Source organism: Nerophis ophidion, linkage group LG25, assembly GCF_033978795.1.
Source record: "Nerophis ophidion isolate RoL-2023_Sa linkage group LG25, RoL_Noph_v1.0, whole genome shotgun sequence".
NCBI classification, from domain to species: Eukaryota; Metazoa; Chordata; class Actinopteri; order Syngnathiformes; family Syngnathidae; genus Nerophis; species Nerophis ophidion.
The window spans coordinates 22,106,094-22,125,109 of NC_084635.1; the positions used below are offsets into that span (position 1 = coordinate 22,106,094).

General features: G+C 39.7%; 2 protein-coding genes across 10 annotated transcripts in view; one reads left to right on the forward strand and one right to left on the reverse strand.

Moving 5' to 3' along the window:
* Positions 1–16,205, forward strand: part of LOC133542789 (lymphocyte-specific protein 1-like) — an 80,993-nt gene extending 64,788 nt beyond the window's left edge. For all 3 annotated transcript variants that reach the window (XM_061886956.1, XM_061886953.1, XM_061886955.1), the window contains one exon: positions 15,993–16,205. The gene's annotated coding sequence lies outside the window, so the exon portion shown is untranslated. The remainder of the gene's footprint in view (positions 1–15,992) is intronic.
* Positions 3,668–19,002, reverse strand: LOC133542784 (mucin-2-like). 7 transcript variants are annotated; one of them, XR_009804208.1, is made up of 4 exons: positions 18,809–19,002; positions 16,658–16,729; positions 3,906–14,179; positions 3,668–3,800 (listed from the first exon to the last, which is right to left on the reverse strand). XR_009804208.1 is itself a non-coding variant. In XM_061886943.1 (4 exons), the coding sequence occupies exons 2-4, from the start codon at positions 14,169–14,171 to the stop codon at positions 3,745–3,747; spliced, it is 987 nt and encodes a 328-aa protein (XP_061742927.1). In that variant the 5' UTR covers positions 14,172–14,179; positions 18,809–18,995; the 3' UTR covers positions 3,668–3,744. The 7 variants fall into 7 exon arrangements, 4 of the variants coding, with proteins under 4 accessions (XP_061742927.1, XP_061742926.1, XP_061742925.1 ...); XM_061886943.1 differs by lacking the exon at positions 16,658–16,729 and having other exon boundaries at positions 3,906–3,976; positions 13,312–14,179; positions 18,809–18,995; XM_061886942.1 differs by lacking the exon at positions 16,658–16,729 and having other exon boundaries at positions 3,906–3,976; positions 12,119–14,179; positions 18,809–18,994.
* Between the last annotated feature and the right edge of the window lie 14 nt (positions 19,003–19,016).

Here is a 19,016-nt window from a genome sequence, read left to right on the forward strand (position 1 = left end):
CCATAGTGAAGTTTTGAGTCTGACTCTTTGAGGCTGTGGACAGGTGTATTTTATACAGATAACGAGTTCAAACAGGTTCAATTAATACAGGTAACGAGTGGACGACAGAAGAGCTTCTTAAAGAAGAAGTTAAAGGTCTGTGAGAGCCAGAGATCTTCTTTGTTTGAAGGGACCAAATACTTATTTTCCACCATAATTTACGAATAAATTCTTTAAAATTCCTGCAATGTGAATTCCTGGATTTTTTTTTTTTCCACATTCTGTCTCTCACAGTTGAAGTGTACCTATGATGAAAATTACAGACTTCTGTCATCATTTTAAGTGGGAGAACTTGCACAATCGGTGGCTGACTAAATACTGTTTTGCCCCACTGTATATATACATATATACATATATATATATATATATATATATATATATATATATATATATATATATATATATATATATATAAACTACACTATATATATATATATATATATATATAAACTACACTATATATATATATCATGTATATATGTATATATATGTATATATATATATATATATATATATACTACACTATATATATATCATGTATATATGTATATATATGTATATATATATATATATACATATATATATATATATATATATATATATATATATATATATATATATATATATATATATATATATGTATACATGTATATATGTGTGTGTACAAACCCTGTTTCCGTATGAGTTGGGAAATTGTGTTGGATGTAAATATAAACGGAATAGAGATTTGCAAATCCTTTTCAACCCATATTCAGTTGAATGCACAACAAATACAAGATTTATGATGTTCAAACTCATAAACTTTATTTTTTTTCCGCAAATAATTAACTTAGAATTTCATGGCTGCAACACATGCCAAAGTAGTTGGGAAAGGGCATGTTCACCACTGTGTTACATCACCTTTTCTTTCAACAACACTCAAAAAACGTTTAGGAACTGAGGAAACTAATTATTGAAGCTTTGAAAGTGGAATTCTTTAGTCGTTCAACAGTCCGGGGTCTCCGCTGTCGTATTTTACGCTTCATAATGCACCACACATTTTCGATGGGAGACAGGTCTGGACTTTAGGCGGGCCAGGAAATTACCCGCACTCTTTTACTACGAAACCACGCTGTTGTAACACGTGGCTTGACATTGTCTTGCTGAAATAAGCAGGGGCGTCCATGATAACGTTGCTTGGATGACAACATATGTTGCTCCAAAACCTGTGTGGACCATTCAGCATTAATGGTGCCTTCACAGATGTGTAAGTTACACATGCCTTGGGCATTAATACACCCCCATACCATCACAGATGCTGGCTTTTGAACTTTGCGCCTATAACAATCCGGATGGTTATTTTCCTCTTTGTTCTGGAGGACACCACGTCCACAGTTTCCAAATATAATTTGAAATGTGTAACTCGTCAGACCACAGAACACTTTTCCACTTTGCATCAGTCCATTTTAGATGAGTGCAGGCCCAGCGAAGCCAGCGGCGTTCCTTTGTGTTGTTGATAAATGGGTTTTGCTTTGCATAGCAGAGTTTTAACTTACACTTACAGATATAGCAACAAACTGTAGTTACTGACAGTGGTTTTATAAAGTGTTCCTCAGCCCATGTGGTGATAACCTTTACACAAGGATGTCTGTTTTTGATGCAGTACCGCCTGAGGGATCAAAGGTCCGCAATATTATGGCTTTCGTGCAGTGATTTCTCCAGATTTTCTGAACCTTTTGATCATTTTACTGACCCTAGATGGTAAAATCCCTAAATTCATTGCAATAGCTCGTTGAGAAATGTTGTTCTCAAACTGTTCGACAATTTGCTTACAAATTGTTTACCCTCGCCCCATCTTTGTTTGTGAATTACTTAGCATTTCATGGAAGCTGCTTTTATACCCAATCATGGCACCCACCTGTTCTCAATTAGCCTGCACACCTGTGGGATGTTCCAAATAAGTGTTTGATGAGCGTTCCTCAACTTTATAATCTTATGCACCCTATGGTCCGAAAAATGCGGTCAATATCCATCCATCCATTCATACATCCATACATCTATACATCCATTTTCTTCCGCTTATCCAAGGTTGTGTCGCGGGGGCAGCACCTTAAGCAGAGAAGCCCAGACATCCGTCTCCCCATCTACTTCGTCCAGCTCCTCCCGGGGGTCCCGAAGCGTTCCAGAAAACCTGGAAACAAGAGTTCCCAACGTGTCCTGGGTTTTCCCCGTGGCCTTATACCGATCGGACATGCCCTATACACCTCCCCAGGGAGGCGTCTGGGTGACATCCTGACCAGACGCCCAAACCACCTCATCTGGCTCCTCTCGATTTGGAGGAGCAGCGGCTTTACTTTAAGCTCCTCCCGGATGACAGAGCTTCTCACCCTATCTCTAAGGGAGAGAGCCCCGCCACCCCACGGAGGAAACTCATTTCGGTCGCTTGTTCACGTGATCTTTTCCTTTCAGTCATAACCCAAAGCTGATGACCGTAGGTGATGATGGGAACGTAGATCGACCGGTAAATGAGAGTTTTGCCTTCGGGCTATGCTCTTTCTTTACCACAACAAAAAGGGTCTGCATCACTGCAGGCGTTGCACTGATCCCCCTGTCGATCTCACGATCGACTCTTCCCTCACTCGTGAACAAGACTCCCAGGTACTTGAACTCCTCCACTTGGGGAAAGATTTCTTCACCAACCCGAAGAGATGGTACTCCACCCTTTTCCGGGCAAGAACCATGGACTCCGACTTAGAGGTGCTGATTCTCATCCCGGTCGCTTCACACTCGCCTGCAAACTGAACTAGTGAGCGCTGAAGATGCTGGCCAGATGAAGCCATCAGGATCATATCATCTGCAAACAGCAGAGACCTAATCCTGCAGCCACCAGATTGGAATCCCTCAAGGCCTTGATTGCGACTAGAAAATCTATCCTTAAAAGATATGAACAGAATCAGTGACAAAGGGCAGCCCTGGCAGAATCTGAAACAGCGATGCGGACCAATGTCTGACACTGATCATACGCTCTGTGCACTCCCCATAGGACGTCCCGAGGGACACGGTCGAATGCCTTTTCCAAGTCCACAAAGCACATGTAGACTGGTTGGGCAAACTCCCATGCACAGTCAAGGACGTGGTCTACGACCAGGACGAAAACTACACTGCTCTCCCTGAATCAGAGGTTCAACTTCCCGGCGTAGCCTCCTCTCAATCCATCCATCCATTTCTACCACTTATTCCCTTTGGGGTCGCGGGGGGCGCTGGTGCCTATCTCAGCTACAATCGGGCAGGAGGCGAGATACACCCTGGACAAGTCGTCACCTAATCGCAGGGCCGTCTTCTCTCCAGTACACCTGAATAGACCTACATTCAGAGCCTTAAGGAACTCCGGGCAGACCTCATCTACCCCTGGGGCCTTGCCACCGAGGAGCTTTTTAACTCTCTCTGCAACCTCCGCCCCAGAAATAGGAGAGCCCACCACAGATTCCCCAAGCACTGCTTCCTCATAAGAAGGACGAGGATTGAAGAGGTCTTCGAAGTATTTCCTCCACCGATGCACAACTTCCGCAGGCCAAATATAATGTTTCATATGTAAAAGTTGATTCTAACTAAAGCCAGACTACCATGCAATAATAGCCAATAGCTCCTCTTTGGTTGAAATTTTTAATTTGTGTATAATACAATACAAACATAAAAAAGGTGTGCTAATAGAAAAGCCAGTCCAGTCTAGTTCATTCCCTCCCGTCCAGCAAGGCGTCCAAGATTCTCTTTCTTCTCAGATGCTGTCCAGAAAAACACAAAAGCAGATACAAGAGTGCAGTGTTATGTTATCTCACTATTCCTGACAAACATTAGTTATGTTTTTGTGGTTTTCACAAGTATTTTACCTGAGTGTTTGTGTGCCTCAGTGGTGGGGACACACAGCTCTGCTACAACAGGATCATCTTGACTTTTAGTGCTTTAGAAAAAGAAACATTTTCGCTCACAGCAATGACGTGAACATGGTCAATAAAAGATACCTTCAACCAAATGGCAAAGCTTGCGTTTTGCGACAGTATGCTGTCAGGTATGCTAACTTTGTTGTGTAGCCAACAACCCAAATAGCGCAATAAAAACTTTACAGTATTTAACAAGTTACAAGGAATTTAGCTCACAGCTCCCAAACTTGCAAATATCACATGATGTAAATGTTTCAGACGTAACAATAGCGGCGGATAGCAGAGTCCAGCTCTTATCTACGCATTGAAGCCTTGACGCCAAAAACACAAATTGAAAGTGAAAACAGTTCAATTGAATGTGAAAAAACAGAACATGGATATTAAATAACCACAAACCTAAACAAAATTAAGAGACTATTTGCAACCCTAAGTGGCTGCCGAGTGGGCACTAACTTTCAAACGTGTTGAAAGCATTATATTCCGCCCTCTTACGGCATTGAGCATGTAAACTACGCCTCAGGTAAAACACATTACACATTATTTGAGAGCACCCAGCATGGACGAATAGAACAGACAAGTCATTGTTTTTTTGTCTGCTTGCGGAAAACAAACATTCTAATTCACGATTTGACTCCCTTGAGTGGCCTTGACGCTTTGGAAACAGGACCAGGCTGTTCTGAAACCACCTCCGAGGACACCTCAATGATGGACGCTTTTGACCTCCCTCCCTCCTCAATGGCATCTGGAGTCAAACTTTTGCAGATCGGCCTCACATCATCACATCCAAGACATTTGGGCATACACGCACACAACCCCCACGCCTTCACCACCGCTTTTTCCCCTCGGGGTGATGGTCGGATGGCAGCGCTTCAAAGCAGCAGTCGCCTTCCAGGGCCCCAACTCCCCGCCCCTCTGTTGCGAGTTTGTCGTGATTAAATGTAACGTGTTTATGTGTGCATTGCACGGAGGTTTTTTTTCCCACTCCAGACTAGGCCCCCCTTAGGAGCCCAGTGTAGATTGTATTTGTTTTACTCATTTTCTTCCCCAGCGTTTTACTTATTCCCATATTTTACGGGGCGCCTCGTGGCGACCCATCAGCGTTCCAACATGGAAAAGTGTTGTGTGGTCTGACGAGTCCAAATATTTTGTCTTTATTGTGCATTCAATTGTATATGGGTTGAAAATTAATTGCAAATCATTGTATTCCATTTATATTTACATCTAACACAATTTCCCAACACATATGGAAACAGGGTTTGTACAAGTGAAGTAAAATATATTTATAAATCTCTATTTCTCTAGAAACTCAAAGCGCTTTATGGTGCGAAACCAGTTATCTGCATTTTAAGTGACATTCAAGCCAGGGTGAGAGGTACTGGGTGCAAGGTGTCTTGTCCAAGGACAAAACGGCATTGACTAAGATGACGGAAGATTGATCCGTACGAGGAACCCCAAGTTTTCTGGCTTGCTGATCTACCATCTGAGCCACGGCAAACTTATTTAGATCTATGACAAAAGTCAAAGTATTCGAATCTCAATCAATGTCGCCCACTGAAATTAATTCAAAACAGTTTAATCAGAGCTTGCCCTCCCTACCGCCAAAAAAAAACACAATTCTAACATGTAACATAACTTTATACATTTTTTTTAAAAATATTTTTCTATAACAAAACAGAATGTAATACAATCTCAGTAGTTTTATGTAGTAGTGTAATAATACCAGAAAGCATTCATTTTGTCGAGCAGACTTACAGTATCTCCTGAAACTGCTTCTCCATTTTTTCATGATAAAATGTCCACAGTCAACATTCTTTGCTCGCATTATCGATTCATTCTGCATCATGATTTTGATTATTTCTTTCTTTATTCAATACATATAGACCACTTCTTTTTCTCAGCACTGTCCTTCCCACCACTTTCTTCATTCCATCCATTTTCTATACTGCTTGTCCTCATTGGGAACATTTGAACCCGGAACTCCTGACTGCGGGGCCCAGATGCTAACCACTAGAGACCAGATGTTTTGGACGGATCTCATGGGGTTCATTCTGTCATTCACTTTGACGCCAATTAGTGGTGGGGAGGCTTGTAACTCAAATTTTTGTGTGCAACCTAAAGCATAACAATTAGCTGAGAGACAGCTGCTATCTCAAAACACTCCTAAGTTGGGGCCATTAAAAGTCGAGGTACCACATTTCTGGTTTTAGTATAAATACATTTTTGTCTACAATGCCAACATGTATTTTTACAAACCATGTTTCCATATGAGTTGGGAAATTGTGTTAGATGTAAAATATAAACGGAATACAATGATTTGCAAATCATTTTCAACCCATATTCAGTTGAATATGCTACAAAGACAATATATTTTTTGTTGCAAATAATCATTAACTTTAGAATTTGATGCCAGCAACACGTGACATAGAAGTTGGTAAAGGTGGCAATAAATACTGATAAAGTCGAGGAATGCTCATCAAACACTTATTTGGAACATCCCACAGGTATGCAGGCTAATTGGGAACAGGTGGGTGCCATGATTGGGTATAAAAACAGCTTGAGTCTTTCACAAGAAAGGGGCGAGGTACACCCCTTTGTCCACAACTGCATGAGCAAATAGTCAAACAGTTTAAGAACAACGTTTCTCAAAGTGCAATTGCAAGAAATTTAGGGATTTTAACATCTACGGTCAATAATATCATCAAAAGGTTTGGAGAATCTGGAGAAATCACTCCACGTAAGTGTCATGGCCGGAAACCAACATTGAATGACCGTGACCTTCGATCCCTCAGACGGTACTGTATCAAAAACCGACATCAATCTCGAAAGGATATCCCCACATGGGATATCAGGAACACTTCAGAAAACCACTGTCACTAAATACAGTTCGTCGCTACATCTGTAAGTGCAAGTTAAAGCTCTACTATGCAAAGCGAAAGCCATTTATCAACAACATCTAGAAACGCCGCCGGGTTCTCTGGGCCCGAGATCATCCAAGATGGACAGATGCAAAGTGGAAAAGTGTTCTGTGGTCCGACGAGTCCACATTTCACATTGTTTTTGGAAATATTCGACATCGTGTCATCCGGCCTGTCTCCCATCAAAAATGTGTGGCGCATTATGAAGCGTTAAATATGACAGTGGAGACCCCGGACTGTTGAACGACTGAACCTCTATTCAAAACAAGAATGGGAAAGAATTCCACTTTCAAAGCTTCGACAATTAGTTTACTCAGTTCCCAAACGTTAATTGAGTGTTGTTAAAAGAAAAAATGCTGTTACACAGTGGTGAACATGCCCTTTCCCAACTATTTTGGCACGTGTTGCAGCCATGAAATTCTAAGTTAATTAATATTTGCAAAAATTTTATGAGTTTAAACATCAAATATGTTGTCTTTGTAGCATATTCAACTGAATATGGGTTGAAAATGATTTGCAAATCATTGTATTCCGTTTATATTTACATAACACAATTTCCCAACTTATATGGAAACGGGGTTTGTTATTACAAAACTTAATTGCAGTGATTTAATTTCTGAATAAAACAGTTTGTTGAACAGAAATAAAACACACTTGATGAGATTCATAAAAAATAATTATGAACATTCGAAAGATGTCAATACAGCGCTAGCATTTGATGTCCTGTGTATTCACTGTAGCCATTGTAACGGTCTACCATTGTGTAAGGTCAAGGGTGACTAGTCCTCAGAAAAGGTTACCGTATTTTTCGGAGTATAAGTCGCTCTGGAGAATAAGTCGCACCGGCCGAAAATGCACAATAAAGAAGGAAAAAAACATGTATAAGTCGCACTGGAGTATAAGTCGCATTTTTGAGGGAAATTTATTTGATAAAGCCCAACACCTGGAATAGACATTTGAAAGGCAATTTAAAATAAATAAAGAATAGTGAACAACAGGCTGAATAAGTGTACGTTATATGACACATAAATAACCAACTCAGAAGGTGCCTGGTATGTTAACGTAACATATTATGGTAAGAGTCATTCCAATAACTATAACATATAGAACATGCTATACGTTTACCTAACTATCTGTCACTCCTAATCGATAAATCCGCTGAAATCTTATACGTCTAGTCTCTTACGCGAATGAGCTAAATAATATCATTTGATATTTTACGGTAATGTGTTAACAATTTCACACATAAGTCGCTCCTGAGTTTAAGTCGCACCCCCTATGAAAAAAACTGCGACTTATAGTCCGAAAAATATGGTAGTTTTTTTCTTCAAAACCACTGTTACAACAAAAGTACTGTTGTTAACCTCCGTTTTTACTGATGATTCTTCACAAAGATTTGTGTTCACCCCTTGCAAAGACCTGACAAGTATTTCATTTGCATTGTGTATTAATTTTAACAGAGAGACCAAAAGAACATCAAATAAAAATGATAAATTAAGTTGTATTTGATTGCTGGAAAACATGACTAAGACATGACTTGGTGGGATACCCCGTGTTGGCAAGTTAGTTAAAGTCTGCCACTTGGTTTCAACTCCCTCCACATATTTTATTATTTGTTTAAGGTCTGACGTTTCTTCTCTCGACATTCTTTTGTTGCTTTGGCCTTATGTTTTGGGTCATCGTCACGCTGGTGGACGCGTCTGATCTTTGGTGTTCAGGTTGAGGCCAGGAGGTTCTACAATACATGGAACCAGTTATTGGTTCCTCAATGCAGTGAGGTATGTTTTTCATTGGTAAGTTTCCTACTCTATGTCACACAGTTGGGTGTCTTTTTCATCCTTTTCAATGGCTACCACTGGTCTATCAGGGGCAGAAGTATTGCTTCATGGTAGGGCATCAAATACTTCCCTCAATCAAATACAACTTCATTGTTCAAACAATACTGCCATCCCATCATTACGTTATGTAACCCACTGGATATTTGCCTACTGCAAAACTGAACAAAAGTGTGTCGAGAAAATTTCTCTCATTATCATTCATATCCTTCATCACATTTTATATTTTTTATTGTGTCTCCAAATAATATAAATGATCAACCCAAATCACATAAGCGCTGTTACATTTATTTAATTTTATTTGAGCCAAATCCTCTGGCTGTTCTATTGAAGTCTTTGTGATCATCCTCCTGAGTTTTTCGGTTTAACAATCCCCTTCCAAAAACAGCTGCTATTTTTGATAACGGCTTCTCTACTGCCTCTTTTAGTTTCCTGGCATCAAATCGAGGGCTGTAGAGCAAAACTGGCAGGCGATTGACAAAGGACGGAACCTCTGGTTGGATTTCTTGAGAGACTTTCTCTTTTTCTGAATCTTTTTTGGTGATATCGAGCTTTTTTGTGATATTGAGCTTTTTTGTGACGTTGAGCTGGTGCATGATTCGTTCTTTTGTGGAGAACATCTGAAAAAGGAGGGCATCCCACATCTTTAGCGCCCTGGGATCTTCTTTGTTCCTCTCTAAATCTTGATTATCACATTCATCTGCTAGTGATTTATCCGGAGAATAATGAAGTGTGTTTTGCTTGCCACTGGTTTCATCCTGTGAATTGGCCAGTGATTCTGGAAACGAAGGTTCTTCTGGTTCAACCACCAAGTGTTTCTTAAGCCGTGTCCATCCGCTGAGCTTACCCTTCAGACCTTTTGACTTCTCCACTGCCTTGGGATCAGAAGGTGCGGGAGATGTTCCTGGCCTAGGTCTCTTTTGCTCAGCAATTGAAGATGCAGTTGATGTCACTGACTTCTTGAAGGGTTCGATGGCTGGGGCATCTGTCTTTCCTGGTATATCCTTGATCTTTAAAACACCCTTGTGATTGAGTCCAGTGTTTTGCTGACATAGCGGTGACATTCCTCTGTTTGGGGATGGAGTTGAGACTGAAGCCTGAGGCAGAGAGGCAGGAGTGGTAGAATCAATCACAGCAACTTTAACTTTGGATGATTTCATGACAGTATCTGTTGCTGGCATTGCAAGAGAAACACTCTCTACTGGTTTCTCTGTCAAAGGCTGAACTTTATTGACAGACAAAGCTTGTTTGTTGGAGCTTACAACAGAAAGTTTTGTTTCTACAGTGGCAGAAGAAGGTCTTCTTTCCACACGCTTATGTGTGTTTTGACTAATCGGATAACAGACGGGAGGGATAGTTTTAGTTTTAATGTTTAGATCTGCTTCAGGTTGTGAGGAAACCTTTTTTTTAATGTTTTCGGGTTGAGAATCGGTTATAAAGGAGAGCTGATGAGTACTAGAAACTGTGTTTAAAGACATTTGATCATTTTTTGCTTTTACGAAAGAGGGTTTGTTGTTTGTTGTTTTGAACAAAGAAGTATGAGGTGACTGGTGTAAAGTTAAATCAAGAGTTTCTATTGGTATATTACACACTGTTGGTTCTTGTAACAAGGAGGCTCCTGGGGCAATCAAAGGTTGTGTTTGTATTGTTGGACTCTGTGGGGCATGATCAGATTGCGTGACCTTAGGTAACAGGTGATTCATTGCGCCGTTTGTTTCATTTAAAACAGTATGTAACAGGTTTTTCATATTTACATTATCAATGTCAGTTTTCATTGATTTACTTGCTTGTTCCTCTCTGCTGTGAAAGCCTTCTAATTGGACAGAAGTGTGAACCTTATCCGCAGACAACTTGTTTTTACTAGACTGTGCATCCATTTGATTTTCCACACATTTACTCAATATGTTTGCTGTAGTACAATCTGGAGACTTTAAATTTCTTCCCACAGTATTTCGAGGTAGCAATTCCTCTAATAATGTGAGATGAAGTTCCTTCTCAGAATTGCCTTCTGTATCATTTGTTGCTGCAGATTCTAATCTTCTCAGACCAGGACTTTTTTGAGTCAAATGCCTCATAATAGGACTTGATGGCACAGGTTTGGTGAGGGGTGTATTATATGATGGTTTACCACTCATCACTTGGCTTCTAAATATAAAATGATCAGAGGTAGTACAACAAGAGAGATTGCCATCAAAATGGTTTGATTGCATAGTTTCAGAAACAGTTTGATCTTTCGAATTTTTATTTAGATCACCTGACTCTAGAGCAGAACTCATGTTTGTTACGGTCTTGTTAAAAGCCAGTGATCCTGCAACTGATGTGTTTCCTTGTTGACTATCACTGTCTAAAATATTTGGCACAGCAGGTATGACGGTTGTAGACTCTTTGGGTATTTTTTCAGTCAAACGGACAAAATCATTGGTTGGCTGGTAATGCGTTTTAGCAATGTTCACCTCGCTTTTAATATTTGTTTTGCTTACAGCTTTGGTATTTTTAGCGAGTACAGTTTGAATTTTTAGAGATGCCAGTAGTTTGTCCCTTGTGGCTTTGTTGGAGTTTACTGTAAAACTTCCTCGAGTTTCACTAGTTGTGTTAAGCATAACAAGTTCTAAATGTGGTTGTTGGTCTCTCTCCCAAGGGAATTTGGTTTTTGATCTGTTAATAATCATGGGTATGCCAGGAAGTTTGGTTTGCAGAATGGAATTATTGTTTGTCAAATTATTTACAGTGCTAGGACATGTTAAACTTGCAGTTTTCAAAGCAAAACCTTGTCCGGAGAAAGACATATTGTCCCCTACAGGTTCATTGAGTGTAGAATTGTGTGTCTCAGAAAATTTGCTGCTTTTCTCAGCTAAGGAAACAGCACATATTTTGGGGTGGCTGTAACATGCAGAAGCAGTTGCAGGTTCATTTTGCAATCTTGATTCAGTGGTAGTTATAATTTGGTTTTGGGGTGCAGTTTTAAATAAACAGCCACTGTATGCTTTTTCTTGAAATATCTGTGTATTATTACTTTGGGAGGGTTTAAAGTCTTCCCTTTGGTTGTGTAACCCACCTTTGTTTGCAGTTATAGTTGAGGGATGATCTGGAACAAGCTTGTGTTCAGCTAGATCTCTAAAATGTAAATTATAATTGACTGATGCTGACCTGACACTGTTTACAGTACTTGCAGTTAAGACATTTGATTTTACTTCACAATTATTGTTGGATATAAAACTTGCAGGGGTTTTCCCATTTCTCTCACAATGTTCTACCTCTACCACATTTGCAATACAGCGTATTTCTTTATTTAAATCTTGAATCACCGGTTTTTGGATTGAATTGTAAAAACGATTGCTCTTGTTTAGACACGGGGTCGTACTTATAGCTTGCTCTATGGGAAACATTGTCACAGTCTGTGTGTATACCTCACCTGCTGTAGGAAGGAATTTTGAAGCCTCAGAGTGTGAGGCTTTACGTGTAGATACATCACTTGTGGGTTGATACATATTTTTCTGTACCAAGCCAAGGGGAAGTTCTGGTTTTGTTATATCCAAATTAGATGTCACAGGTTCAGGAGTTTTGACTTCACAACTGTTTTCAAATACATCTTTGTTATTGTTGATGGTCCATTCTGTTTTAAGTTCTGAATCTGTTTGTGTTGAATGCAGATCCTGATCACGTCCATTAAGTTGTTTTGCTGAATAATGTTTTGAGAGATCTACTGCATGTCGTGTTTTTGTCAAAGAGGTCGGTTCAGTTCCGCAGGGTACGAGGCTTTGATATGATGTCAGAGTTCGAATTCCACCACGGGCAGCATACTGAACAGGAATAAGTCCACAATATGTTGATTGTGATTTGGATTTTGAGTTGGCTAAAAACATTTGAGTCTCCAGCAGTGATGACAAAGACTTGCGTGCCGCTACATGAGGAGGGTGATAGGTTGGCAAAAGGCGGTGAAAACTTGTAGACCCTTGTGTAGAAATCGGTTGTACAGGGGTGAGAGAGGGATTCTTTGGTGCAGTGCACAGAAATGATGGGACCTTTGGTAAGTAAATAGATTCTTTTTCTGATACTTGGTTGGTTTTCAGCTTTGGGGTGTGTTCTATTACAGTTGGTTTGGCAAAGCAAGTTGCAGAAATGTTTGACGTTAAATTCTCTGCAGTTGTAAAGCCATTATTCAGTGTACTACAAGTGTTTTCAGTGTCTATCCTTTTGTAATGGCTATGCCTTTTTTTGCCTATTTCCAGATTATGATTCTGCTGTATCTCCTTTTCAGCGCACTGTTTACTACTTGAAGACTTGATGGAATCTGAGAAAGCAAATCCATTTTGGGAAGAGTTCAAAGCTGTTCTTGTTAAAAAAGAACATGTTTGGGGTATTTCAGGAGTGGAAGTGAATGATTGTGTGCAAGAGGGAATCTGCGATTTTCCACGTAAATTTTTTGGAAAAGCTGATGTCAGTTCTTTTCTTTCCTCCAGAGCTTTTCTTGCCGTACATGCAAATTCTAGCAATTCTTCTTTGTAGTTTATATTTTTTTCTGTAAGGTCTTGTGTGGAAAGAGATATTGGGATGTCATAACATTTTACTTTTGATGTAAAAGTTGTGTTTTTGGGGCCATCAAACCTTGTATCTGGTGATGTCTTGCCTATCAAGTTAGCATTGTTGATAGGCCCAGGGTTCCAAGATGATGATGTATTGGGTAGAATGTGGCCTTGCGAACTGGTGTTTGTCTCCCTCTGGCTGGGAGTAAAATGTTCTAAGTGTGCACTGGAAACTGATAGCAGGACTGGAACAAGAGGCAGACCTGCAATTTGAGAAGGCACTGTGTATGGGCCATGGTTGAGCATAGTTGGTCGTGGCAGGTTACGTGTTGATATTTTAGGACTGGACTGTGACACAGTAACAGGATGGATTGTTGTGGCTGACCCAAGGGAATTTGGTGAAGTTGAACTCAAAGCAGTTTGAAAAGGAGACGTAACCTGCTCTAAACTTGATTGTGGAGTTGACATCTTAGGTGGCATCAGGCAAGGAGTCAATTCCAAAAATAAGTTTGAGGAACGTTCATATATTGGTGCCACCTGCTCTTCAGAAGTCCTGATCTGACTCTTGTAATATTCAAGGGGAAGGTTGTCAACAGAAGAACTGCTTTCATGGTTAGGGAATGCAGATGCAGTTTGCTCAGACTGATCGACGAGGGAGCCAAATTGTGAATTAGACCACACAGATTCCACAGTGCCGACTGAATCTGGTGTCTTAGGCGGACTGGACTGGTCGCTGTACTCAAGATCTGTGCTGGCCTCATTGACGGGTGACAAACAGGAACGAAATGGAATGGGGGTCAGAGAGAGATTGCCTTTTCTCTTGGTTCTCTTCTTCCTAAGTTTCTGAAGCCTTGCATTGTCTTTGCCAGGTTTTGGCAGTAAGGGTGGAGGATATTGCTGGGAAAGATCAGACTCCAGCATGTTGCTTACGTCCATTAGCATATCACCACCTGCACAAGATAACATCAGTTAACTTGCTTTAGTCAAAGTCTTATAAATATGTTTCTATGAATAGTAACATTGAATGTTGATTGAGATATGTTGTAAATGTTGACCAATTGTGTATCAGACAAAATAAAAATTCAAAATGCTTCTTTAAAGTTTTTTTTATATATTCTAAACTTTTGGAGACACAGGTCCATATCAATATAAAAAATACAACATATCACAAAAATGTAATCATTGCAGTTCATTGTGATTAAAAAAAAACACATGCATCTGTTCCAATGTTTTCAAAACACAAGACTTGTATCACTTTGTGCAAGATTAGTTAAAGCCCTGGCGGTTACATTTTCTGAATCAATGAATCCCAGCATTGAATCATGAATACATTTTCTCAACACAGCATGAAAGGTGGGAACATTTCAAGGTATAACCAGATGACTGGCTTTTGTCCATCTTGGAAACTTGAGCAATATTGTAAATGTGTAATTACTGTACAGTATATTCCACCTGAAGTGTTTTCATTTTGATTAAAGGCCTACTGCAATGAGATGTTCTTATTTAAACGGGGATAACAGGTCCATTCTATGTGTCATACTTGATCATTTCGCGATATTGCCATATTTTTGCGAAAAGGATTTTGTACAGAACATCGACGATAAAGTTTGCAACTTTTGGTGCTGATAAAAAAGCCTTGCCTCTACCGGAAGTCGCAGACGATGACGTCACAAGGGTGAGGGCTACTCACGTCCTCACATTGTTTTTAATGGGAGGCTCCGGCAGCAAGACCTATTCGGACCGAGAAAACGACAATTTCCACATTAATTTGAGCGAGGACGAACGATTTGTGGATGATGATATTGATAGCAAAGGACTAAAAAAATAAAAATAAAATAAAGTTAAAAAAAAAATCTATTGCATCGGGATGGATTCAGATGTTTTTAGACACATTTACTAGGATATTTCCGGGAAATCCCTTATCTTTCTATTGTGTTGCTAGTGTTTTAGTGAGATTAAATAGTACCTTATAGTCGGAGGGGTGTGTCCATGGGTGTCTTGCGGCCAGTGTCTGAGGGAAGTCGACGGCAGATACAAGGACTCCACAGATCTCCGGTAAGAGGCGACATTTTAACAAAATTTTCTCACCGAAACCTGCCGGTTGACAAGTGGTCGGGAACCATGTTCGCTTGACCGCTCTGATCCATAGTAAAGCTTCGCCTCCGGGAATTTTAAACAAGGAATCACCGTGTGTTTGTGTGGCTAAAGACTAAAGCTCCCCAACTCCATCTTTCTACTTTGACTTCTCCATTACTAATTGAACAAATTGCAAAAGATTCAGCAGCACAGATGTCCAGAATACTATTTAATTGCGCGATGAAAAGAGACTACTTGTAGCCGCAAATAATAATAGTATTTCCTGACAGTCCGTGACGTCACGAGCACGCGTCATCATTCCGCGACATTTTCAACAAGAAACTCCGCGGGAAATTTAAAATTGCAATTTAGTAAACTAAATCGGCCATATTGGCATGTGTTGCAATGTTAATATTTCATCATTGATATATAAACTATCAGACTGCGTGGTGGGTAGTAGTGGGTTTCAGTAGGCCTTTAAGGGGTTTGTATAGAGTGAAGTTCAAAGAGAAAAGTGCTATTTAAACATTGTTGTAAGATACATGTTGTATCTTATATGTATAGCAATGTGTGAGGTCTTTGTCAGTGAAAATAAATATATGTATTTTTCAACTCACTAATACCTTGATATATGTTTAGATCGTTATTTTAGAATGTGACTGTTAATTGTTGTATCTTTTTTTTCAGCCTAAAGAAAAACAGAAGCTGGACTTGCCATTTTAGATATTAAAACATAAATTCAGTTCTATTGCTGAAACTGTTAAAACATTGTCATTTCACCAGTTTTTCTTTACAATGTATGATAAATTTCTTTCCTAAATGTTATAAAATCACAAACACTTGTAGTCACAACTAATACTTATGGCTATATCCTGCAACTTAATAAAATCATCAACATTTTTTGACGTATATGATTTTTGTGTTGTTTTTAAGTATTTTTACTGCGAGTGGACGGCTTTCTCTTGTTGCAGAGTCAAAGTAATTAAATGGCTGCTCTGATACAGTGTAGGCAAGGTGGATTCATGTCTGTGACTAAAATTAGACTACGAGCTCATTTACACATCTTGAAAGTCCTATTAAAGTCCTGAAGATGATTCCTTGCTCTTGAAGGCTTTACTATTAGAAATAGAACGGCATGCAACGCCGTCGTTTATGGCAAGGATGCATTGAAATGATGACAAGCTTCTTATGAAAATAGGAGACAGATTTGAGAATGACCTTGGCTTGAAATAAGAGTAACTGACATGCAGAGGAGGGTGCGTGTATGCAAAGACTGGGAGGCAGGTTTATCTGAGTCGCTACTTAAAAGCAGTGACGTATGGTGAGCTAAACACCAGGTGAGGCATACATACTTTTTTTTTCTTCTTTTACTTAAATTCATATGTGCAGCTCTAGTCATTGTTGATTTAGGTTGCACATTAGACCTATAGGGGAAAAAAGGGAGTTTAATCGCTTTCATAAAAACGTTATCATAATAATATTATGATATGATAAATGGGTCCAAAAACTATTTGATAAAGTTGTTATCAAATACTTTTTGGTCCCATTGGCTTTTAACAAAATAAATCAAGTATTGTGAGTGTACGGCATATTACCTTTCTGTATTTGTATCTGAAGCAGCAATAGCTATCCTCCATGAAAGCGTACTTTGTATGATTGCATTAATTCTGTCTTAAAGTCCAGTTTAGAGAAGTATTTCATCTTGGATACAGTATATAATCTTCCATATTGGCAGAAACATTCATTTAATTCAATTTCATTCCAAGCAATAAAACTATATTTTTGCACCTGACAAAAACACCCACAAACGCTGGCTTACTCTAATAAAAATGCCATGTTTGTTATACAGTTAAAAAAAAGAAAATAAAAAAATGCTGGCTTCCGCTGGAGAGCTGTGTCTGCTAGCTTGATCACCCTCACTTCTCCCAGTGTGGCGAGTCAGAGTACTGCTGAGGCATTGAACTGCAAGTTGACAATATATCGCCCCCTACCTTGAGGCAGAGGTACTTGCTGCCTCAAGACCTGCCTTTTCCACATAGCAACAAGCGTGCGCCCCCTCGCACGCACGCCCAATACATACTGTGTGTAGCTGTGGAGGCACTGCCTGTGTCTGCCTCACTTCTCATCTGCTGCATTGTTTTGATCAGGAAACATGGAATTTCAGTGATTTTGACCATGAAGATTATCAAAATATACAGGAACCACACCAAAATCACATAGAAAGCATAAACCAAAAGAGAAATATTAAAACCTATTTTATTTTGTTACTTTGTTTGGAAACATCTCATGGTTAAGCCACCTGGTGGCAGGTGAGGCATTGCCTCACTTGCCTCCCCTGACAGCACATCACTGCTTAAAAGCCTCAAATGTGAGTAGAAGTAAAAACAGGTCCCCTTTTTTTAAGTGATGTACACATATTGAACAGTTAAAAGGGCAAATATACCAAGATTCTTGTTTGTTGCCACAAATCAGAATTGGGTTAATTTGGTAAATCATATCCCAATTTGTCGCTTCCAGTGGCAACATGAGTGTAATCGTCTCCTTTCAGTATGAATAAAATATCTGGTTGGCACTAGAAAAGGTCTGCAGTCTAATTTTAGTCCGAGGGAAATAACAGCAAACATTCTGACATTGAGCACCTGCTGCCCGATGTCTTGCACTCACAGAAACAACATCAGTCTGTTGGAAATCAATACCAGGCCTAAATCCTCTCTGAGCTTTTCTATAAGCTTTGACTTGTGTCTCCAAAAGATTCACTTTGGTTTAGTCTGAGTGCCTTAGAGCACCACGCAAGGTGTGCTAAAAATGAACAAAGACACAATCCACGTTCATTCGTGGCTTTAAAAAAAATAAATGAACGCTATTTATCTGGTGGTGGGTGAACATGAATTTGTGTTGTCACAGAGACTCCAATGGGCAAGAAGGCGAGCTGATACATGAGAAGTCCCTTTTTAAGACTGCAGGCTTGGGTGTCTTGGCTTACATTTAAGCAGCGCAAAAGTGGAAAGTGTAAGATTATCTCTGATAAATCTGTTCCATGACATCAAACGATCTATTTTTGAATAAAGCAATTAAATCAACTGTAAGCAGGACTTAAAAAAACTTAACTTTTTTTAAAATGTAACATAATGTTGATAAATTGGGAATCTGTTGGTACACATACCTGATGGTGCTTGTGTTTTGCTTTATATTCTGTTGGTACAAAAAGAGCGCAGTAATACTGGAGCCGTAGACACACTTAGGTGATCAAACTAAAAATAATATAAATTTAACGTGTTATTGTACTGTTTTCATTCTTAGAACCACATTGTGCTGAAATATCGCGCTCTATCTTTATTGCCTCTTTTGAATTATGTGTCCGTTTTGTATCATGCATTTAAGATTGCAGATATCACGCATGCTGCTAAACAACTCTACTGCGCCGTCTGGAGGTAAGCAACTGGCAGCTGGCCAGACAAGGACATATCACCAGCTTGTCCATCAAGCCACACAGTTTGGTTTACCTTTGGGTGAGTGGATGTCGGGACAAGCTGCCCTCTGCTTGTTAATCCCGGATCAGAGTGCCACGGGCCATCCCAGCCTCAAGTGAACTGGAGCTTTAAGGAGAGAGACGCACTGCTCCGGACACACCAAAAATAAAACTGTTCTCTCCAGCGCATGTCGCAGGCATAGATGGGGGGGTCTGCCAGACCACCTGAGATGATCAAGGTG